The sequence below is a fragment of the Lathamus discolor genome, chromosome 2 (assembly GCF_037157495.1).
Source record: "Lathamus discolor isolate bLatDis1 chromosome 2, bLatDis1.hap1, whole genome shotgun sequence".
In the NCBI taxonomy this organism is placed as follows: domain Eukaryota; kingdom Metazoa; phylum Chordata; class Aves; order Psittaciformes; family Psittacidae; genus Lathamus; species Lathamus discolor.
The window spans coordinates 123,314,054-123,337,615 of record NC_088885.1 but is presented as its reverse complement, the minus strand read 5'-3'; the positions used below and the strand labels follow the sequence as shown (position 1 = coordinate 123,337,615).

The 23,562-nt window shown below is 39.0% G+C and overlaps 1 protein-coding gene across 3 annotated transcripts; it reads right to left on the bottom strand.

Moving 5' to 3' along the window:
- Nucleotides 1-409: 409 nt before the first annotated feature.
- On the bottom strand, nucleotides 410-22,619 carry YTHDF3 (YTH N6-methyladenosine RNA binding protein F3). Of its 3 annotated transcripts, XM_065668349.1 has the most exons (5): nucleotides 22,307-22,619; nucleotides 20,225-20,249; nucleotides 15,073-15,158; nucleotides 12,075-13,667; nucleotides 410-1,384 (listed from the first exon to the last, which is right to left on the bottom strand). In XM_065668349.1, the coding sequence occupies exons 1-5, from the start codon at nucleotides 22,328-22,330 to the stop codon at nucleotides 1,361-1,363; spliced, it is 1,752 nt and encodes a 583-aa protein (XP_065524421.1). In that variant the 5' UTR covers nucleotides 22,331-22,619; the 3' UTR covers nucleotides 410-1,360. The 3 variants fall into 3 exon arrangements, with proteins under 3 accessions (XP_065524421.1, XP_065524424.1, XP_065524423.1); XM_065668352.1 differs by lacking the exon at nucleotides 20,225-20,249 and having other exon boundaries at nucleotides 22,307-22,457; XM_065668351.1 differs by lacking the exons at nucleotides 20,225-20,249; nucleotides 22,307-22,619 and adding an exon at nucleotides 15,453-15,578.
- Between the last annotated feature and the right edge of the window lie 943 nt (nucleotides 22,620-23,562).

Sequence of the window (23,562 nt, the reverse complement as noted above, 5' to 3'; positions counted from 1 at the left end):
TGAAACATGTTCAAATAATATGTGGTATTGCTATTTTAAGCTATAACATATCTGACTTCTACACTGCCATTCTAAAAAGAGAAAGCTATCCCTGGAGTTTGGTACAGGCTGTTCAGTATTTTGTACAGTCAATACACCCGCTTAACATTTTTTTAACATTCTCTTCCAGCGGATAGAATGTGTTGCTACACAAACTGAAAGAAAACAGAGTTTTTAGAAGTTAGAAACTTACATAGAATTACGTACTCTAAAATTCTTGATGCATGGGCTCTAACAAAAAAATCATGTTAACATGGCTATGAATATGTCATTTCCATGGATTAAAGTATTTTTCTCAAAATATTTTTTAATAGGGAAAAAAAGCACCTGGATATTGGGACAATGAAAGAAAAAAAATTGAGAAACAGTATATGCTTGCTAAACAAGAATTATGTTTATTTAGCTAGTGAATCACCTAGAGGAGTAAATTTTCACTTTCATGATAGCAATCTGTCAAGGCTTGCAAACACCCAGAAATAGGAATTAAAGATTATTTTAAATGTAGTTATAAAGGTCATAAAAAGTCTGATTTAGACTGAGGTACATTTACTCAAAACTGAGATTCATTGAGTGGTAGCAAACAAACAGTTCCTCAGACAAATGCACTTTTTTCAGTATACATGTTACAGAAAAAAAATAAAGAAATGTGCATTAACTGGTGGCGTCCACCAAGCTGCATATTAATATTCTCTTACACCAAACAGTTTGAAACAAGGGAAATGTCATTCTAGTATAATTTCATGTTACGTTTCATTTGGCTAAACTGCAGCTTAAAGTTGCTTTGCCATATTAAAAGATTACTACAATAATTTTCACATGAACATTTAGACTTGAGTTTTACTCCAGGACTAAATATGGCATGATTTGCTTTTAATCTGTTGAATAGCTAAAAACTGACAATTAAAAAAACTACAACAAAGAAAAAATTAAGTTGAAGCAATGTGAATCTCACATCATTGAACCACTTCTAATGGTTAAATGTTAGTATTTAACAAATTCAAAGAATTAATGAATCCTTGCATTCGTTCCGTCTCCTGTGCCTTAGCTAGGATGCATAAATACAAAAGACAGCAGATACTGGTAAAAGCTTCAGGACAGAAAGTGCTTGACGAAGGTACAGTTCTCAAGTGTGTTTGGTGAGAGAGTATAAGGGCAGATGCACTGATGAGAACCATTACAAGAAGAGTCAATTTTGTGTTAAAGTGTTCAAAGATGTCACCTTAAGCAGAAAAAAGCTTTAATAACGTCTTCTTAGACATATTAGGCATTTCCAGAGTCTACATCATTAGTGTTGTAATTCTAGCAGGACATCTCCATATAGTTATTGTTTGTTTCTATTTCTCTCCTGAAAAAAACAGAAACAAAAACAAAGAAAATCATGTTAATACATACAGTTAAACATTATCTGCTTGCTTTCTTCTCATTAGAACAGTTGCACCGCTTGCCATTTCTAATTCAGGCAACAAGCTTTCCAGGAAAAAGCTTCACTTGTCAAGAAATGCTCTGCATGAATATTTAAACATTCTACTCTCCATCCATTATATCCCTGGAAAAGTAAAGATCCCATTCCCAACTATCTCATTCAAAGCCCCCTACAATAAATATCACAGTGTGTGGTCAAAAGGTAAAGGAACAAGTTGGCCATTACCTCCTCCTCCATACAAACATATTTCTCAAGTAGCAAGAAAAACAATAAAAATAAGCCATCCACACATTGTTGTTTTTTTTTTTTTTTTAATAACAAAATGCAAAACCAGAGAGGTCAGAATGACTAGAAAAAAAACCCACTTGAAGGCAAACCCGAGTTGCAGCCAAGGCCATATTCATGTACAACAACTTCACAGCATTGCAAGATGCTGCATTTGGTGTAAAGGAACAAAGTGTGCAATGTCATCTGTGCAATACAAACAATGATATAATAACTTCCTACGATTAAGGGCTAAAATACTAATCGTACTTTGTCAGGGACTAACAAATTCTTACACTTTGTTACAAGTCTACAAGTTACTACACAGAGTAAGTAACATTGAGTGCTTTATCATCACCCTCCATTTCTTTTACTTTGAGACAAACATACACTTAGGCTTTATGACTACCCCTAGGAAAAAAAAAAGAAGACAGATCAATAAACTGTATCTCACTGCCTTCATTACATCTTCTAGACTGCAAAAAGACACTGTAGTTTGACTCTAAGAAGCTAAGAATTTATCTCCAATTGCATTGCCTTTCTTAACATGTACAATTGAGCATGTCATATAAATGTTTTAAAATACCTTTTTGGAAGAGAGGTAGGTTCCCTCCTCCATTTAAGAGAAAACAGAAACCTCATTTCCAGTATTTTTATTATTATTGCATTACACAGCATGTTATAAATGGAACATAAATGTAGCAGGGAAAACAAAAATAAACCAGAAGGCATTTCAAAACCACTCTGATACCATACTGAAACTTTATTATGTTAGAAACTGCTTAGGAAAAGTGCAAATTAAGTGTATGAACCCAAGCACATGGCGCCAAAAAGACACTATTATGAAATAAAAGGATACATAACATTTATACTGGTTATTAGAGTCCAGGTGATGATCTAGTCCTCTCCAAAGCAGACCTCCAAGTTATCTCAAGATGAACACCAAAGAAGTAGAACTCACACAGACGTCTTGGTCACAATAAGCAGCTCATGGCTCCATGAGATACGTATCTAAGATTGGACATTCTCTAGGGCAGAACTTCAGTGTTTTTTTAGAGTGAGAGCAATACTTGCACTGTTCTGCTAGGTATCATGTTATTCCTAGTTCAAAGAGACATGACTAATATTTTCATAGCAAGATACTGTTTTTAAAATGTGAGATGGTATTAATGACTGATACTATCAAACTGATATGTTAACAGGGCATATCTAGGCTGAAAACAGATGATCACTGGCCTCATGCCTCACTATGCATGTAAGGCATGCAAAAATAGCCTGCTCGTGCACATCTCGAATTATTCTTCTACAATTAGCAGAGTTCAACTAAAAGAACTGCACCATGCTGAAAAATACTACTGCAGTATTAAGTAGGAGCCTCTGAAACTGCACTGTTAATGAATGAGTTATTAATATTTTAACAATTTTCAATACTACCTATATATAAACTAAGCATCAGTTCCAGATCATGTGCAGGTATTACATATGTAACCACTAAGTCAAGCTGTCTAGAAAACCTTTCTCTGCATCACAGAGTAAATTGACCAAGCTCATGCTTTTTCATAGCCCCTGAAATCAAAATGCTTTAAAGCTCATAAAATTTCAAAGTAGAGAGGGAATGATATCCTGACTACCTGCTGTTACAAATTTCACGTCCATTCTGAATTCTGAGGAAAAAAGGCTTCAAAATACCCCCAACCCACCCTTCCTGTAGTCTCAAAAGTTCTATTTTACTATCTTTACATTTAAATACTTAACACAGACATACAAACTTGACATTTTTCAATGCAAGTCAACATCACTTTTTTCAGATACTGGTATCAATGATATCAGTCTACTCTGGACAGCAAAACAGACAGAGAAAACTTGATTTGATTTATTTAAAACACAGGTAGTGGTATTACAGTCAAAAGTGAACTAAGAGACACACACACACACACACACACACCCCCTACTTCCAAGTCTGATGACACTTGCTACCACTGCCTTTTCCTGTCTCAAAAAGTACTATTCTGCTGGTTTGGGGGGATGGCTTTTGTCTGATTGGTTTTATATAAACCGTGGTTATGGACAAACTAGCAGAAGACTTTATCCCAAGCAGGTTTCCACCACAGGAGCAGAGGAAGTTTCCAGCATAAATGACTGCACTTCCCTTTCACACAACATCTCGTTTCTTTCATTCAGGGGAGCCACATCTTTTTCGATGCTCTCAGATAAAAAGCTTCCCCAATCAATTTAAGTTCCCTGCCAAAGGCCAGCTTCACTTCAGAACTTTCCAGGGTGAGGTTACCCATATTTAGGGGGAGTTTCTGAGTGGGACTTGGAATTTAAATACCATTTGAGTGAGAACAATGTGGGAATGTATCAGCTGGTTAAAGGTACCTGCCAGCTGCAAACCATGCAGTGAGCAGATTTCACACATGCATATAACTTTCTAAACAAACTAACCAAGTGAAAGCGAACCTAAAAATGCTTGGACCTGGGAAACAGGCATTGATCTAGTGCAAACAAAAATCTGGAATTCGCTCTGTCTGAACTGAAAGGCTAGCTGACTTACTTCCAAATTTCAGTCCTCTGAATTGAGGGCACTAATCAAATGATCCCATGCTGGAAAGTAGATGCAATGTAATTTATCCTCAGGCTTAACAAAATCTCTATGCTAACTAAATTTCAAAATTCAAAGCAACAAAAATGTTTCCTGACCCAATTTAAAAAAAAAAAAAAAAACCAACAAAACTACCAAGACACATACAACATTGACCCCTAGAACTTTCTGTCACAAAGAAGGTAAATCAAAAAGCCTCACTCTAAGTATCAAAAATGTAAATGGTACCCTAACAACAACGACCTACTAGAGTCCTCACCTGTATTTGTTTTTTCACCAAGATCCCACAAACTGAAGCTCAAGGTGAGGGAAAGCAGACCTGAAAGGACCTTTGCCTTTTTTATAGCAGGTGTAAGTGCAAGCATTTCATAGCATGCATTTTGAAAGCTATCCAGGATTGCAAACTCACAGAGCAGAGCTCACACACAAGTCACCTCCTGCATCATCAGCTCTACTTGCAAAAATACCCTTGTATTTTGCCGAACTTTTGCATCTTACTTTTGCATCTTACTGCAATGTTTAAAATGTTCATGCCTGAAGCTGTCTGCCTTGCCCCTCTGCCAAGAGGCAGCCTTCTCACAGCAGCTGCGGAAGGGAACGCGTAGCACATCTTAGTTGCTTCACTGCAAACTGCGATAAAATCTTCAACTTAAAAGCCCTGCTCATCTGCGCTGTAAGCTAACATGTCAGACTGCATTCTGTGAAGTGAGGCGCAGGCACACATCTCCATTGCCAGCTCTGCTGCGTGGGCACAAACACCTGGCAGAAGCAGAACAGACAGCTGCAGAGGTGGTGAGAAGCCACAGCAGAGTTCATGAAATCTCATTTACTAATGGCATCAGCCATAATCTGCAGTTTATTGTACCCCAGTGTACCATTACCGCTACGACAGCATAAATGTTGACCTTAGTGCTTGAGAACCACAATGATAAACACATCACTGAGAAAACTGAAAAATGCTGGAGTTTACTCCATTTAGGACAAGGATCTCATTAGCTGTTAACATAAACTACATTACTGAAACATAAAGAACCTTTATTTTACATAGTTTTAAACTTCTCACTCCTGAATTCCAAACTAGAGAGGGCAAATCTCTTAAACACAGGTACTACCTCAAAACTAGGTAAAAATATTTAAATAAATTTTTGTGAGAAGCACTTTTGGGAATTCTGGGAAGATGGAAAGGGAGAATCAGATGGGAAGGATTTATAGAAGCCTTACATGGACCTAGAAATTATCTCCTGTAGAGATGGCTTCTATTCTTTATCCCAATGTGAAAACTACTATCCACAATTAAAAATCAACTTCAACATAGGAAGTCAAATGAAGTTTTACAACTCCAGAGCAGTTCCTTCTCCCAGTAAGCCTTATAAATTAATACTCATCCAAGACCCTGCTGCTGCAGATCATTTGAACTCCAGACAGTAAACCAGGCTTTACAGCATATAAATATTAAGAAAGCCCAGAAAGCTGCAAGACCTAGACTTCTAATTTATTTATCTTCCTTTTAGTTTTGATGGCATTTTACTTTTTTCACTCTCTGAAATAAACTTTGTGATAACAGTATGGACAAATTACAGTAAAATGCAAGTAAGTTTACATTTGAGCAGACACAAGCATTGTTAATGGAACATGGACAGCACATATTATTTTATTATGGTAAATGATAAAGGTAATAAGAACTTAATCCACATCTGAAATTCCACAGTACATAAATAACAGGATACAAACATTCAGAAGGCAGAGGTGTGGACAGATGCCTCTCTACTTTAAAGATATCATATGACAACACTACAAAGAAAGGCTCTACAGAAACCAAGCTTGAACTCCATGCACCAAAAAAAACCCTTCCACTCTTGTTTTCCCCAGTGGATACTTTCAGTGATGGACTGGTCAATTCTAACTACAAGTAGTGAGTCCTTTTCAGTGCTGTACATCACATTGAAATATCAGACTTTAATTAGCTACAAGACAGCCATTTCAGCAAGTTCATTAAAAAGTTAAAAATCAAGCTTCTAGATCCTCATTATTGTTTGTTACCAATACACGGAGTATAGCATCACCTTCTGAGGTCTGACAACAAGTAGCTTCTAGCTACATCTATGGAAACTGCATTCAGTGATGAACACTGTCCCAGCAAAAGAATGACTAACACCTTCATTAATTTTTCCCAGATGCCCAAGGGCAACAACAAGATGATCTTATTTAATTACTCTTCTAAGGATTCTACGCTAGCCTTGGAAGGGAAATGACATCCACTGCGGGGCATACAAAATACACCGTGGTAGAATTTCTCAAACAATTTTTTCTTTAAGCCTCACCACTCATGCTCTTTGCATACATGCAATGCAAATTCCGGTCTCCATAAGTAAATATTAATTTATTTTATCTTGGTTTCTCATTATATTCTATTTGAAAGTTCAATGAACATGCAATGTTGTGTTTATTTTTTCATAACTGACTACAATCACTAGGTACAGACACAAGAATTATAATTACCTGTCAATATTAAGTACACTACCAAACCTCTGGAAAGGTGCTCACAAAGAACTGGGCTCAAACTACTTATCATCTGATACGAACTCTTGTATCATTTCAACCAGATGAATCTGAAGGTTAAAGCCAATCAACTTTGACATAAAACAATCCTAATTCAACTGAATCTACAGAAACAGTTTTACTAGCAATGCAAGATCTGTATGGTTTTACAGTTCTATTTTTTCTAACAAAGCACCACCAGCACTCTTCACTTGAGTTTTTGCTAACCAGCCCATCTGTGATATGAGTCAATGAAGCAAGGCTGAAGTACTATGTGGAGAGTCACACAGGTTGTGACTTCCTTGCAATATGCAGGCATATTTCTTCCCTGCAAACTGCAGAAAAATCACCAGTGTTCTAGTCGTTTGTTCTTAACAAAGCACTGCAATCTGAGGAGTAACAGCAGGAAGCAGAAGGCTGCTGCAAGAATTTTAACAGCTATTCCCATATTCTCAAGGTTCTGCTTTTGCTCTACAAGAAGAGATTAAAATTATTTCTCTGCTTTAAAAACAACTTAAAGACACAGCATTTAGAAAAGGTAAACTGTCACAGTTCTAGCTCAACTCAAGTTTGTAGTCCCATCTTTGGCAGCTACCCTCATATTTAAGGACACTAAAAAATTAGATTCCAAAAACAACTGGTCTCTTGAGCATTAAAGTAAACCATTTGGTTGATATTCCTAGCTTTTCCAACAGGGGTCCCTATTTTACAGGAGAAACTGGTCTTTCAAGTCCCAGGGTCAGAGAATTTAAATCCACCCTGCAAAAGGACTCTGTAAGCTCGACTTTGTAGGTAGGAATTTTAAACCATAAGGAAAAATGTGACAAGATCAATGCAAGCATCACTATAAACTAAGTCTGCCTGTAAGATTAATTACATACCATCTCCTTCATTCAACAGTCCAATACTGCACTTTTCCCCTTGCATTATCTTTTCCCGTACTAGAGAAGGGCAGGACACATCACTGCTCAAATTCTTACATAGTCACTCTAACACCATATTTTAAGATGGAGACCTCTCCATATTATCCCCATCCTGTAACAAATTCTAAACCCTACCTCTGAACAGAAACAACTGACTCCACCAAATGCACCAAAACCAGGCACATTTGAAATCCCTGTGTCTGTAACATGAGAATTTGCAGGCCATTTTTAAGCATTTCCAAAAGACTAAAGATACAAAAGCAAATGAAGACATGGTAAATAAGCACATCACCATGGGATGAAAATTCTGGAACAGTATGTCTAAAATTGCAGTAGCCAAATAATTCTCTTCTCCCAAGACAAGGAGTACGTACTCATCATTATCAACAGAACAAAAACATTTCTCTTTCTACTTTCTCCTTAAAACAGACATGAGACCTGCAATACCACTTCCATTTATGAAGATGAAACTGTAGATAAGCATCAAGTTCGAGGAAACTGAAAAAATAATAGTCCTTGAAACATCATCAAAAGCACACAGGAAATGCAGAAGTTTCTCAGCAGGTATTACACAACCTGTTTCATTTACCATTTTGAATCTCAGATACAAATATACAAACTTTAAAAAGTCATCTGGTACAACTATCATTTAACTACATTAAAAGTGTTGTTCAACTACCTGTTTTTCTTGGCTTGTACAAGCACTGTGGATGTACCTACATCTGACTTTGACATTATAACCTAATAGTTGATGGTTGGGGGAAGAAGTGTCTACAGTTGATGGATGTTCTCTCCCTTCCTTCCTTCAATATATTTTTAAGAAATATCAAATCAAGCATAAAGTCAGCAATGACCCAGAGTGGAAAGGAGTTACACTGCTTAACACTGCAGCCAGATTAACAACCAATTACATGTGTATCAGAAGTGGGGCGGAGGAAACACTCATTTTGACAGTCAGAAAGTTTCAGCTATATCTGCATTCCTATTACAAGATACGAAGTACAACAGGAGAAAGCAAGTGGTTTAAATGCTATTTATCTGCCACTCAAAGGCTTCCTGAAAAGTCAAAATTCTAAATGCAAATTAGATAAACAAATACATACTGAATTCTTCTCTTCCCCATGGATGAAAATTATATTGTTTTTCTGAACTAAGAAAAATATCTGAAGTGTTTTTACAGTTACATGGAGCCATGATCTTTTTTGCTATGATATGCTACAAAAGTAGAACTGCGCACCAAAAAGCAACAAAAGTCATCCCTGGACAAGGGGTAACTGCAGGTTAACAAGCCACCATCTGAAGGTAAATAAGGTATAATCTTCCAATAGCTGCATTTTTAATAAGAGACACGTTTATTTTTATCAATATATTTACTGAAGATCAGGTGCATAACAACTAATACAAACTTTTTTTTTTCCCCCCAAACAAATATGCACATTTACACCACAAAGCAACAGGTCAAACTAAGGACTAATGCAATTTCAGATTACTTCAATATCCTACTGAGAGAACTCATGAAGAACTTCACAGATTTCTTAGCTCCTTTGGTGAAAGATCACAGCACTTGTATGATTAAAATAGAACACTGAAACCTGAGCCATAAGAAAAGCGTGAATAGTTACTGCACAATTTGGTTCCAGCCCCAACTGTAGGTACCTCCCTGACACTAGGGTCACATCAAATAGTGGCAGACACCACAGTTCTAATATTTACACTTAAAGAGACTATTCCTAGCCATTTGCAAGTAACCTTTATCAAATGGCAAAGTGACTGAAGTTTCATGTTAGTCACATATTATTCATTGCACTTTTAGAACTATGCTGCCATATTTTAATAAAACATACTGCTGGGTCATATTGGAAATTAATTATTGATCCCCTCGAGTTGTTAAGATTAAACTTTTGCAACCAATTATTTTAAAGTAAGTTAGCTAGAATGATGAACAGTCATAAAGTAAATTAAATCCATAAATCACATGCTGTTTACTACGTTTAGATCACTGGCTGTATGAAAGTTTGCTACCACCTATTCAACAACAAAACATTAACTGAACCTTCAAGGAACATGTAAATGACTACTACTGCCTGATGTATTTAATATTTTATTAAAAGCAGTAAACATATTTTTCATGACCAAAACACTGGAAACTGACTGCCCCAGCTGCCACAGAAGATGGGCATGAACTTAATTTACTGGCAGTAGAAAGTACACAAATTTAAATACAGCTCCATAAAAGCCTAGCTGGCACTAGGTAATAAAGGATTACTCAATTAACCGTAAACCAGGGCTTACAGTACTAACTGTTGCATTTCCAAACTAGACTTGAATCATAGAAGAGTTAACAATTGTATGTTTACAATTTAAAGATGGGTCGCTTGTACACTGTGTGATACAGAAGAAACCTAGAGGTTTAACATCAATAACCGTAAGAGAATGATAAAGATGAACTCTTAGTAACCATAGCTTAATTTGGACTTCCTATATTTTAAATACATATTAATTTCCTTAAGGTAAATCTCAAATCCATCTACAAAGACAAAACCTTACAACCTGATACCCAGCTCTAAAGTAATTTTTTAGCATTTGTCACAAAACCAGTTTGTATGATGCTGTAGAAGAATCAATGCTTAGTATCTTTGATCAATATGTTTTCTCTCAATAGCACTGGCAAAGGAAACTTAACAGACAAATGCAGAGTTCAGTACTTGAGTCATACAGGCACTGTATGGTTCCCTGAGGGTATTAAAAGAAACAGCAATGTTATTTATTACACAAATATGCATAATCAGAGTCATCTAGTTAGAGACCTACTAAATGCTGAATTTTGTACTCTGCATTTTAAGTTAAGCATATACAGAAACACTGTGTTCTCCCTCTCCATTACACTTTGTGGCTTCATCTACTACTGAAGAAACAAGACAACAAATGGAATGTATCTTCCGCAGTTGCTAGGGCATGTCTAAATTGTAACTCCTTCGATAAGTTTTTTCACAGAAGTACATACTTTTGAAGCAAACTACTCATTTGTGGAGTGCCTTACACCAACAAAAATTTAAGAAAATACTGGAACATGAATGACACAGAAGAAAGATGATAGTCTTAGTCCTGAAACATTACCAAAATCACAATGAAGTTGAACTAAAACCTCAAAGTTTTCCCTTACATTGAATACATAGTTTAGAATGTTGCCCATTCTTCCACCATCAAGACAGCATGGAAGTAACAATACTGATTTAGGGCATATTGAGTTTTCTTTCTAGAAAAAAAAAGTTCAAAAGGCATTACATGCCCAACTGGAATATATTCATCTTGTTTCCAAACAATAAAAACTTTCAATGTGACAATTTATTGAAGAGCTGTGCAATAAAACTTAGGAACGTATAAGAAGAGTGGAACCACTGCAGTACTAGAAACCTAACAGAAGTTAAGGAGACTGTGAAGCAGGTGAACTTGCACAGGCAAAATTGTGGCAGCTTCAAGAAGTGAACTTCAAGATGTCACATCCCACAAGGCCCCTACCTAGTATAAAACCTAGATTTCTGGGGTTGGGGCGTGGTTACGTAGGTGATGTGACAGGATGAACAGAGAACACTACCACCCAACTGCACTGATGCAAACTCCCATTTCTGCATACTTGCACATCATCTAACAGGTACAATAGTTCCTGAAATGTTTCTAACCATAACACAAATCATATCATTTAGTTACTAGCCAGCCTGGAGGGAAAATAAACATAGTAAAAGTAAATATTGTGGACAATGGTGAACACAAGTAGGGAAAGTACACACAAGACAAAGTACTACAGAGCAGCCTAAATTAAATGCCTTTTTTGCTCGTCTGGTTATCTGAAGTTTCTCCAATACAAAAAAGTTTCTGTATAGCTTTATCGTATGTATACTCTTCTTTGCAGACATTAACTATATATTACTCTTAAAATTTTTCTTAAGAAATTAACTATCAGAAATGTCCATCTAAACTAAAATAGCTGAGTTATGGATAATACACTCAATTCAGGTTTTGTTTACTTTGAAGGGTGAAACATGTTATAAGTCCACTTGTGCAGGCCTATGTTAGTATTGCAGTTAAACACATACCTGTGTTAACAAAACAAGTTACAGAACTACAATCTTTTCCTTAAAAGCCAGTTATATCAAGTACAGACACCCCGGGTAAAAAGCACCACTTTCTGATTCAACACTCACACACAAGTCCCAGTTGTATGAAAAACAAGGTTTCCAAAGCAAGAAAAAATGGAAGAGCTACTATAATGACACTGATTTCTTACCCTACGCATGGCTTCCTCCTCCTCTTGACGCTTCTCATAATGTGCAAAGTCATCAAAGATTGAGGTGGTATGCTTGAAAGTAGCAATTATTTTAAGCACTTGCTTGGCTTTTTCTAGGGGTACCTCTTGAGTGTCCCTCGAATTGGTAACTGGTTTGTTGTCATTATTTTCCAAGCGAATATGCCGCAGCTGGTTATTGGGAACGTCCTTGACAAAGATCCATTTGACATCAAACTTCCCCTTCCACTTATCCTGAGACCAGACACCAGCATATGCATTGTAGTCCACAACAGACTTCATCTCAGCCACTCCACAAAAGTGTCCACTGCCATTCACACTGAAGAGTAAATAGAGTGGGCCTTTTCCATTCAGGGAACGGTAAGCAGCATCCAAGCGCTTATTACCATGCTCAGTACTACACCAGATAGAGTACTTAATGGAGCGATGAATATCGTCCTCTGAATAACTTTTGATTATAAACACACGTCCATTCTTCAGATTCCAATCGAAGTCTTTGGGATTATAGTTGTTTATGGCCTTTAGTTTCTCCAGCACTGGGTGCACTTCCACACCAGAAGGTGAGGAACTGACAGATACAACACCTAAACCAAAGTTCTCACTACCAGCTCCATTATTCTGGCTGAAGCCAACACCCCTATTACGAGGAGCTACCCAGCGGTTTTGCAGCTGTTGCTGCTGCAACTGGTGAGGCTGGGCCTGCTGCTGAGGTCCTTGTTGCTGTTGTGGTTGCTGTGGCTGAGGCTGCTGTTGAGGCAGTTGGCTTTGCACCAGTGGTGGTGGTTGAATTAATGGCTGAGGCTGCTGGATTATAGTCTGAGGAGGCAGTACTGGTTGGGCTGGGGGTGCTTTTACTACTGACCCTTTGTCATCCCAAGTTCCAATATTCATGTTGTGTTTTATAGGTGGTGGCGGTACAGCAGGGCCCCCAATGCCCACATTACCTTTAGGCTTGAGCTTCGGCTGAGGTTTAGCAGGCTTCCTTGCAATGGCAGCCCATGAGGTTGGTTTAGGTGCTGAACTGCTAACTGGGGGCACGCTGTTTGCTGCAATGCTTGTCATACCTGTACTGCTAAGAGCTGAGCCTACGGTTTTTGTCACAGCGGCCGTCATATCTCCACCAATTTTCAGTCCAGTCATGCCTTGCTCAATGCTGCTAATCCCAGGCACCTTGCTCAGAGTATCACTGCCAAATCCAGCCTGTCCATCTGCTATGGCTCTCCCAAGAGAACTAGGTGGATAGCCATAGCTGCTGCTGTAAGCAGAGCTTTGCGTTGATTGTCCCTGAGATCCACTTGTCCCCCATGTAGAGAAGTCTGCATTCCCAGGAAAAAAATTAAATCCATGCTGCCCGAGAAACGGAGGGGTATTTCCTAATGCCCCAGGTTGACTAAATACACCGTCAGGTATGTAATGGTGTTCACCATTACTCATCTGTCCATAAGTTGTCAAGTATGGCATTGGAGGGTCACCTGCAGTTGACCATGCTGCTTCGCCTAAAGAGTACGGAAATCCAATGGATGGAGCGTAATAACTAGGCATATATGGGTCTGACATTGGTGGATAGCTGTTACTCTGAAAAAGAAAATAAGACCAAAAATCATCAATATAGACAATTATGTTCAGGGAAAAAAAAACAATACACGGTATTGCAGTCCAAAACATTTTTAAAGATTACATGAATGTGTTTGTAACTTCCACCATTCCTCCTAGTGTAAAAGATACACAAGGTATCCATTAGATAGGGCCAGTTTTTCCTCAAGAGACCTTTTCAAAGCACTAAGGAGCTCCATTTTTGTAATACATTATCTTTATTTTTAGTAACTAAGCTAAGCTTAAAATGCGACCATGTCAACAGTATGAAGAAAATAACAAGCTACTAAAAGAAAAAGGAAAAGAAAGAAAGTCTTAACAACTGTAATTTCATAAACACAGAAAAATAGCTGCAACTATGATCTAAAGTTTTGGCATTCTTAGTTATTTGTCAAATTTCTCACTTCTAGCTGTTTCTCGCTTCCTGCCAGAGTATTATAGTGAAAAGGATACAAGAATGCCTGTCTTTCAAGAGGAACAACAATCAAGCCATAACGTTTCTACAATATTGAGAATGGGCATTAAGCACTATTCAGCAGAACAAAGTTTTCTAGCTAAATTCAAATCATACTCTCAAGACTCACGGAAAACCACAGCATTTACTTCTTGAGAAGATAAAGTGCAAAGACACTTGAAGGACTACGCCCCATATCATTTCTGATACTGTTTTGGTGAAAAAAAACGCAAAATTATCATCTTCTAGCTGACGCTTCCTTCACGTTGCATTAGTTTAAAAAAAAAAAAATGGGAATGCAAGCAAAATTCTCAAAACCTTTTAATAATTTGTACTTTCTCCCTCTTTCAAGACCGCTACAGTTTACAAACTTAACGAGTATTAACTTTTGACTACAGAGACAATTCACCACTCATTAACTTCCTGGCAGAAGAGCTGTAACTAAGCTGTAGCAATATTAAGCTTCAATCTATTTTGCCATCAACTGTGAGCTACCTCTACCAACTTCAAAGGAAATCATGTCCAAGCAGTTAATATTTTCTCAGAGCCAATTAAATTGTTGTTTTGAACTGTATCCAATAAACAATGATCGCATTGCAAGTTTACGGCGTGGGGTTTTGATTTAGGGTTTGCATTTTGGTCTTTGGGTTTGTTTTTTTCCCTCAAGCTTCTTGTAACTTTATTTTTCTGAAGTCAGAGCACAAGCACAAAAGCAGAACACATCAGAGCATGCTTTTAAATTGAATCTTTTCCAGAATGATTAACAAGATTTTACCTGTTTAAGATACTGTATGATAAGAAAAGGATAAAAAAATAAATAAATTTCAATGAATATTCAAGCAAGTAATGCTAAGAAATATTATCCAAAAATTAAGTCTAGAAGTCAGCTGAATTCCAAAATTAACTTCAATATAGTAAACAACGCTCACTTACCTGATTTGTCTGACTACTTAGATATGGCTCAAAATCATCATCATTTACTGCATCCTTTTGATGAATCGAACCGTTTTGTACTGAAACTAAAAGTAAATCTGTATTAGGTATGCTCTCTGGAAGATCTGTGTTGCACTTTTAATCTAGATAATACTTCTTAATCACTTGTACACTGAAATGCTTCTACTTGTGCTTTGTTAAGACTGGACATATTATTCTAAGCACTGCTTTAAAATAACTCATTCTGCTTTAAAATAACTCATTCTGCTGAAGATCCTGATCAGATCTCAAGAGAGGTCTGGAAACATGGAAACCAGAGAAGACTATTCCTGACTACTCCTTCCTGAGCTCCAAAGACAAAGAAAAAACTATAGGCACACCTTATTTGCACACGCAGTAAATCCAGCGTTTCCAGAAGTACCAGACCAAGTGCAAATGCGCAGACCGACCAACCAGATCAGACATACTCAATAGGTTCAGGGAAAGTTGCAACATACAACATTCTCCTGCCAGAAGGAGAGGCAGTTACCCACCAAGACAACCATGAAGGACACCATTATTCAACTATTTATTCTGTATTTCCTACATAACTATTATAGTGTTCAGCATTAGTAGCATCTGAAGCTCTGAGGGGACAAAGCAAGAGAGAAACAAGAGCTAAAGTCCTCAATGATGATTACAAATCTTTTCCTAGCATATATGCCCCTATACATTGGAATCTCTTCCTACCGGCTCTACTTGGCCTCCTACTACCTTTAATTTCATCTAAGGCATTACACCTACCTGGAATTTTCCAGCTGCCCAGATTACTTGAAGTGTCTCTCTACCCTCCCCTAGGCTACTATTCAAACAAAGTCAAATTGCACAAATTTCTACTACGTTCCACTGCTTGCCATGGTGCAAAGCAGAACAGAGACTTAAACTGGCAGTTTGCAATTACACAGTTTGAAGAGTAAGACCTCTTCTTAAAAATAAATAACTGCTTTTCTGAATGCATTTTTTGTTATTTCTCAAGGTTTTATAGTGATCAGTAAGGTGCACTGAGAAACCGTGACAGCAGAAGTTACAACAGCTGATTTTCTAACACCTTGAGAGGACAAATCAGGCGCTGACTCCGCGGTTTCCCTGTTTTAGCTTCTGAAAAGTATACACAACCATGTAACAAAACCTCCAACTTTGTTGGAATTAGTGTTTAAGAGCAGTGCTTTTTCTAATTTATTAGAAGGAGGCTTTGCCACCTAAAGTTCATGTTGCAAACTAAGTGGTGCCTGGACCAAGACACTTCATTTTATTATTATTTTTCTTTCCCCACATTTGACTTTAATATCTCTGAAACAAACTGCCTTCAAGGAATGAAACTAACTGGAAAGAAAAAAAAAATACAGAATAGACAGAATCACCAGGAATAACCAAAATTCTGAGAAAATTTTACTTCAGACAGTAGTAAAGAGCTAAAAATGCATAATTTAACACAGAACAACATAAGCTTTTTTTTCAAAGCAAATATCTGGAAAGGAAGAAAGGGACTTGTGTTTTAAATATCTTCTTGAAGATTTAAAAATTTATTGCAGGTGTTGAGGTTTTTTCCTTCCCATAAAGAGTTTCAGTTAAGGTCATTAATTACCCTAAATTTACACACAATGGTAACATATCAATGAGTTGGAAGACTGTATTTATATTTGGCCCAGTCACATGAGGGATGAGCCTCAAAATCTTTTGTCAATGCTATGTCCATTGCTTAGACTTAAATAGTAGGAGAGCACAATTCTCACACAGATTTCTGTTATAATGAAAAACATAAGATGGCAGCATACAAGTTTCTTAAAAGCACGCAACCACAAACAAAGGAATAAACAGCTGTATGTCAAGACCAGAAACCTATCAAAATTAATCTCCTCATACTGACAGCTAATCTTGACAAAACATGCATCTGCTGTGCTTATTATTTCAGAGGTATCTAAAGGTCACTTAAGACAGAATTATTTTTGGTCTGCCAGTACAAGTAACATAGAAAATACATTTACAAGAATATTATTTCTTATTCATTCTGTACTGAGAACTTAAGTCAGTAACACAAAACAGTTCTACACTGACATCCTTCCTAGTAAACATACACATTTTTCAGTGAAACAGCATCACTGGAAGCATGTTCCTCTGTTTTTTCATTTTACCTTTACATGATGTGTTAATAATGAAGAATGTAGCCCACACACACATTTAACAAGAGCAAACAGATTAAGATGCATGCCTCATTCCCAAAATCTCACATTAAGTTCCAACTGAACAGGGCAGTAATAAAGAATACTAATTGAAACTAATCTACAGTTAACTAAAAATATCTGTTATCAATCCAATTCTGAAAATACCAAATACTTTTGCAAACACTGAAAACATACAATGTAATTAGATACTAGGAAGAAACAACTCATCAGGTAAAGGAACTTAAAGCTTATATTCTTTTAACTGCTACTGTCCTTTGAATAACCACTTGCAAAATGAACAAATTATGGCCAAAGGCATAAGAATAAATTTTTCATTAGATGTTATTACACCCTGATTAATGTGAACAATAAATACAAAAAGAAAGAACATTTCATTCTTGTTTTAAACCTAATGCTTACATTTAAACCTTCTACAAAACCAAACATTATACACACACATATGTAAACACAAGTCAGCACTTCCCTAGCACAGGTGTGATACACTGGCACAACAAACAAAAGGAAAAAAAAACATCATTTGACTGCTGTCAGCTCTGATGTTTTGGCAACTGTACAGTAGCTGACAATCGAAAGAAAACTTTGAAGACAGGATAATTTACTCACTCAAGTCTCTGAAACGCTAGCATTGATATCCAACACAACAGATGGATAGTACAGTTCTACTAGAATTTCAATCCTACAAATTCTGGTCAAGGGAAACAGCACAATACACCAATTTATAATTAACTAAAATAAAGCACACTGACCGTTTTACTAAACAATACAAATCAGGTACCTCCCCCTATCATTTGCAGGTTTAGGATTTTTTGTTTCAATATTAAAAATTGTCCTATTTCCATGCATACACCCCTTGTACTGCTCACTCACATTCTCTCATATGCTCTGCCAAACATGGGGACAGTAACCTTTTTATCATCCTCTAACGCTGTAATTCTTATGCACAGAACCAACCTCTGGTTAGTCTATAAACTCAGTATCACATCTTCCCTTGAGGCTCCCTTAACCTGGGCCTAACATGGCACCTGAAAACAGATTACTGTTTGCTAATATGTTTTTAGTAAGGATTGCTGATACTGACTTATCCTCTCAAAAAAGTCTGTAAACCAAATCAACAACTCATGCTCTGCTGTGCTACCATCTCCAATCTCCAAGCCCTTTAATCTAATGCTGAATCATAACTTAGTGTCATTAAATAGACATTAAACCAAATAATTTAACAGAATGGAGGAGATTTTGCTTTGTTTTGCTACAGTTTTCATTTAGGTCATATCCTTACCAAGAAAATATATAGTAAGTATACAATATTTAAAAGGATGCATTCTATAAAAATCCAAGTACAGAAGTACAAGGATTTCTTCCATACATAGCAAAATAAGAGATGTGTTTTGATGCAAACATTCTGTGGTATTTATAAACAACAGCACACAAAAATATGCTAACATAAATAAGCTAAAGCTGACTTTAACATTTTCACTGTTAAACTGGAACATAACACACAATTACAAATGCTTAATATTTCCTCTCCTATTCATACAAATGGAGTACAGTTCAAAAACTACTTGTATGACTCTCTAAAAGATGCATCTCAATAACCTTACTAAAACTGAGATACGGTAATTCAAAGAACACAATGCCCCAAACTACTTGCTAAAATGATTCTCACTTTTCTTCTCATTTTAGGGCACTACGGAATATATAAATAAAAACTATTTCAAAGACACAAAGAAATAGTCAAAAACTCATTTTTTGGGGGGGAGGGGGGCAGAAAAGATAGAAGTATTAGAATACGAGACAACAAGTACTCAAGAGTGACGGAACTGAGGAGGTCTGAGGATGTAAACACAAGTTCATTTTACTCTGAATGCAGAGAAATGAAAAGGAACAGGCAAAACTCCGCACGATTCAAGAATCATGTGCCACTCACCAAACATCATCATAAGTGATATTTGTAATAAGCAGCAGGTAATATGCACATAGAAAAAGTATGCTGCAGTTAACATTGAATGACGATTCACAGAAAACAATTAGACTAGTTCACATAATGAACAGTGAGAGGCAAAGACTACATGAGCTCAAAAAAAGTTTATCTGCATAAACAAACAATAAGGATATTAACACAAGAAGGTAACTGTGCACATGTTATTCTATACCTAAAAATTCAATGGGCACAAGTGTACAGATTAGGCAAAAAGAATTCCCAGAGTATTAGTCTTTATGTCAAAGAAAAGATATTGCCAACCAGAAAGAAACTGCAAGATATAATCTGAGATGCTGTTTACAACAGACTTGGCAAGAATTCTAGACAGAAGAATATAAAGTAGTTCATTCCTTATTTTTGTGGGAGAGAAGAAACCCCACTGAATATGGCATTTGAAAATTAAGGTGTTGGCAGAAATATGAAAAAAAGTAGAAAAGCAGAAGGCCTACTAACACTAAGGGAATATTCTATACTGACACTAAAATGAAAAGCCCACAAAGATTCTGAGAATAAGGAAGCTGATGTGTTCTGCTTACAGATATGAGTAACTAAATAGTCACGTGGCTGTTGTCTCACAAGCTAAGGAAGCTGTTCAAAAGATTCTTCCTGATGATTCTAGTAGACTGATTCTATTCTCTGCACAGAAAAGACTCAAGGTGTACTGTTAAAGAGATTACACAAGCATATCACAAAGTCAACTAAAAAGAAATTGCTAGGTTATCATCTGACTTCAGACATTAATCTTCATTTGCAAAATACACCATTTTAAATTGATGTACCGCCGTGCTGCAGTAAAAATGCTGGGAAACAACATTTTGGCACAGAATTTCCTGTCATCCTGCTCTGAAATAAAAGACATTCTATAGCTACATTCCCTTCCCACGATTTTCTGAAGACACATTAACCTCCATAAGCAGCACTATTAGTGATGAAATACAAGGACTCAACTTACCTTTATTTCCCTGTCCTTTAGGTCTCTGTATGTAGAAAGGGGGGGGGGGGGAAGGCAAAACAAATACAGTTAGAATCCTCTAATGTTTACTTCAGGATAATTCCATTTATTTGCCAACCTGCTCTTTTCAACTTGCCTATCAGTTCAAAATATTATTAAAAACATGCTATTGTAAAAAACTATTGCTATATAAAATAATGTAATGTAAAATATTACCATAAGCAAAACTTAAAAACAGAAGTAATTTCACCAAAAAACATTGAAATAACCTAGTCTTTTACAGCTTGTAAAGCACAAATGATGTTGAAAATCTGAACAAATGGATTTTGATTGTGTCATGTGTTCCCCAAAATATAAACAATAAACAAAGCACAGAGTAAAAGAACAATAAAAGTAGCTTAAGGTAACTACCAGTACTAGAACTTCATGAGAACTTATCGTACGTCATCTTTTGACTGATGGGCTCTTATCAGGCAGTAACGTACAGTGCCTTGTTGTTTAGATACACAAAGGAATATAGAGTGATATTGTAAGCTTAACTACAAGTTGTGCATTCCTCATCTAGGCAATTACACTGAGAAAATGATGCAGTCTGTAGGAAGCTTTCACACAAGAAACTAATACCTTAAGGAGGACTTTTTTTTTTTTTTCAGGATTAGTCATTACAAAACACTCTTAGTCTGTCATGCAATAAGAATCACTGTAACAGTACAAGTTGCAGTATCCTTAATTACTCTATAGCAAATAAAATAGCTTAGAAAAAAAACAAAAGTCAGCCCATGAAAATCTAGTTCATCTTTGCTCCTACATACAACTAAACATGGAAGGGTTTCCAAGGCTTCATTACTCTCTAATGATTTTTAGTCCTGAAAAATTCAGTATTCAGAGGTTTGAAAGTTTAGAAGGCAACCACCTCCATCTTGCTTTTATGTGCATCTGCCTCAGAGTTATCGTAACAGTGCTTAACACTGTTGTATCTAAGGCTGCACTGGTTAGTCACCTCCATCTCCCAAAACCAGAGAAAAACCTCTGCAAACTTAAAACACCCAGACACCTCATCATTTGGGATGATTCTGATCCAGACACCAAGGCATGCAGAGACCAACAAGAGACATGGAACTAGAAAAGTTGGGAAGAAGCCTTCGTGGAAGACTGAGCAATGAAAAACTAAGAGATCATTCAGCTAGAAAGAAAGAAGTGCTTAAAAGGAAACTTGGGAGCATGCACAGGGACTTAAGAAATAAAGCATTAAAGGCAGAGAGACAAAATAAAAGGGGGCAGCAGACTGCAGGGCCAAAACTTTCAGGGAGTGGCAGAAGCCCATGAAGAAGCAAAGACCAAGACAGAACAGATTCCAGCCGGAAAGAAACGCCAGTGGAGGCCTAGCAAACATACAAAATAACAAACTCTAAGCTCCGTGAAGAAGCATCTAAAAAAGTGCAGCACAGCGCACGCAGAGAGAACAGCTGCGAAAAGCGGAGATCGCGGGGAAGGACGAAAAACCAGGAGCCCGAAGGGAAAAGAGACGCGTGAGAGAGGAGAAAGGATGCAGTAAGGAGGAGCCTGAGAAATTAGGGGTGCTCGGGGAGGGAGGAGACGGAGTTGAGAGCCGCGGGGAGCCCGGCACCCAGGCGCTCCCGGAGCCGAGAGAACAAATAGGAGCTCGGAGGGGCTGGGCCTGGAGGGTGTCGGAACACACCGAAGGGCCGGCCAGACGGGGAGAGCCGAGCGGGCGGCGGGCCGGGAGTCGCGGGGCTGAGCGCCGGCGGGCCCTGCGGGCGGGGAGGCGGAGCGGCTCTGGCGCGGATCAGCGGTTATAAATAGGGCCTGCCGGGCTGGGAAAGGGGTCTGCCATCCCGGGCGCCGCCGGCTCCGATTGATCGCTGCTCCCTATGGTGGCGGCGAGGGAAGAGGGAGGGAGAGAAGGAGGAGGCTGCGAACCGCACCACCCCAACAGCGAGGGAAGGTGCAGGTGGCCGCCTAGCTGCCGCCCCCCCCCACCTCCGCCAGGGCTAACGACGGGCCAGCGATGAGAAAAGGACAGGGAACGGGCGACCGCCCCCCCGGCTCCGCGGCAGGTACCTGGTCGACGCTGGTGGCTGACATTCTTCACGGGGAGCCGCGATCCCCTCGCTCCGCCTGGGCCTCGAGTGATTCCGCACGCCGGGGCCGCCCGCTCGCTCGCCCGCCCGCCGCTACGCTCACCGCTGCCGCCGCCTCCGCCTCCTCCTCCCCGCCGCCGCCGCCTGATTGTCGTCGCCGCCGCCTAGGCTCGCTGCCGCCGCCGATCGGGTTCCCGCTGGAAGGAGCCGACCGGCCGGACGCAGCACGGCTTCCCCCCCTGCTCTGCGCTCCGCTTCCCCACAATGGCGGACGAGCTCAGGCTCCCACTTCCGCTCCGCAGCACCCTGACCTTCCGCTCCCCCTCCGCCGGCGTCGATACTGACCTTTTCCTTCCCGTCTCCGCCTCCATGTCACGTGGGGCGAGAAGCATAGCCCCGCGGGCTCCCGCCGGTGCGAGCGCGCATGCGCGGAAGGAGCCGGTGCTGCTCTCTTCGGTCCGTCCCCGTCGGTGCGGAGTGCGTGTGGTACCGGGCGTGTTGTGTGGCACCAGTGAGGAGCGCTCGGCGGGGCGGCAAGCAGCGTTAATTTCTGTCACTCTGCCGCGCTTGAGCCGCGGGAGCAGTCCGGGAGAAGGGCGGTCAGGCTGGCGGTGCTGTGAGGGGTTCCAGCCCGGCTCCTGTTAGCGGCCGTTACAGTCTGCGGTGAGCCCGGGCTGTCCTTCCGTCAGTGCCTTTGCCCGGCGTCCTCCCCTTGGCCTCCGCCGCCGCGTCCTGTGCTCCGGTTGTACGCGGCGGTGCGGTGCCTCTGGCCGGGAGAGCTCCTGGATGGTGGGATTACCTGCTGTATGTAACGCTTATCGTGCAGCTCTCGTCCACTGAGTACGGTTGCTGGGCTCTTTGTCGCGGGAAGTCTGCGCTTTGATACAGATTTGGTGGGGAGCAAGCGGTTGTCATATGCTTCATATTTTATTTTTTATATGGCTGCTTTCACCTCCATCATTAACAAAGGACACAGGCCTTAATCAGTGCATCTTCGGTAAACTTGCAGGCAACACCAAGCTGGGTGGGAGTGTTGAGCTGCTAGAGGGTGGGAAGGTTTTGCAGAGGGACAGGCTGGATTAATGGGCAAAGGCCAATAGTATGAGGTACAAGGCTCAGTGCTGGGTCTTACACTTGGCCCACAACAACTTCATGCAATGCTACAGGCTTGGGGAAAAGGCTCAGAGAAGGGCAGCAAAGCTGAGGAAGGGTCTGGAGCACAACTCTTACAAGAAA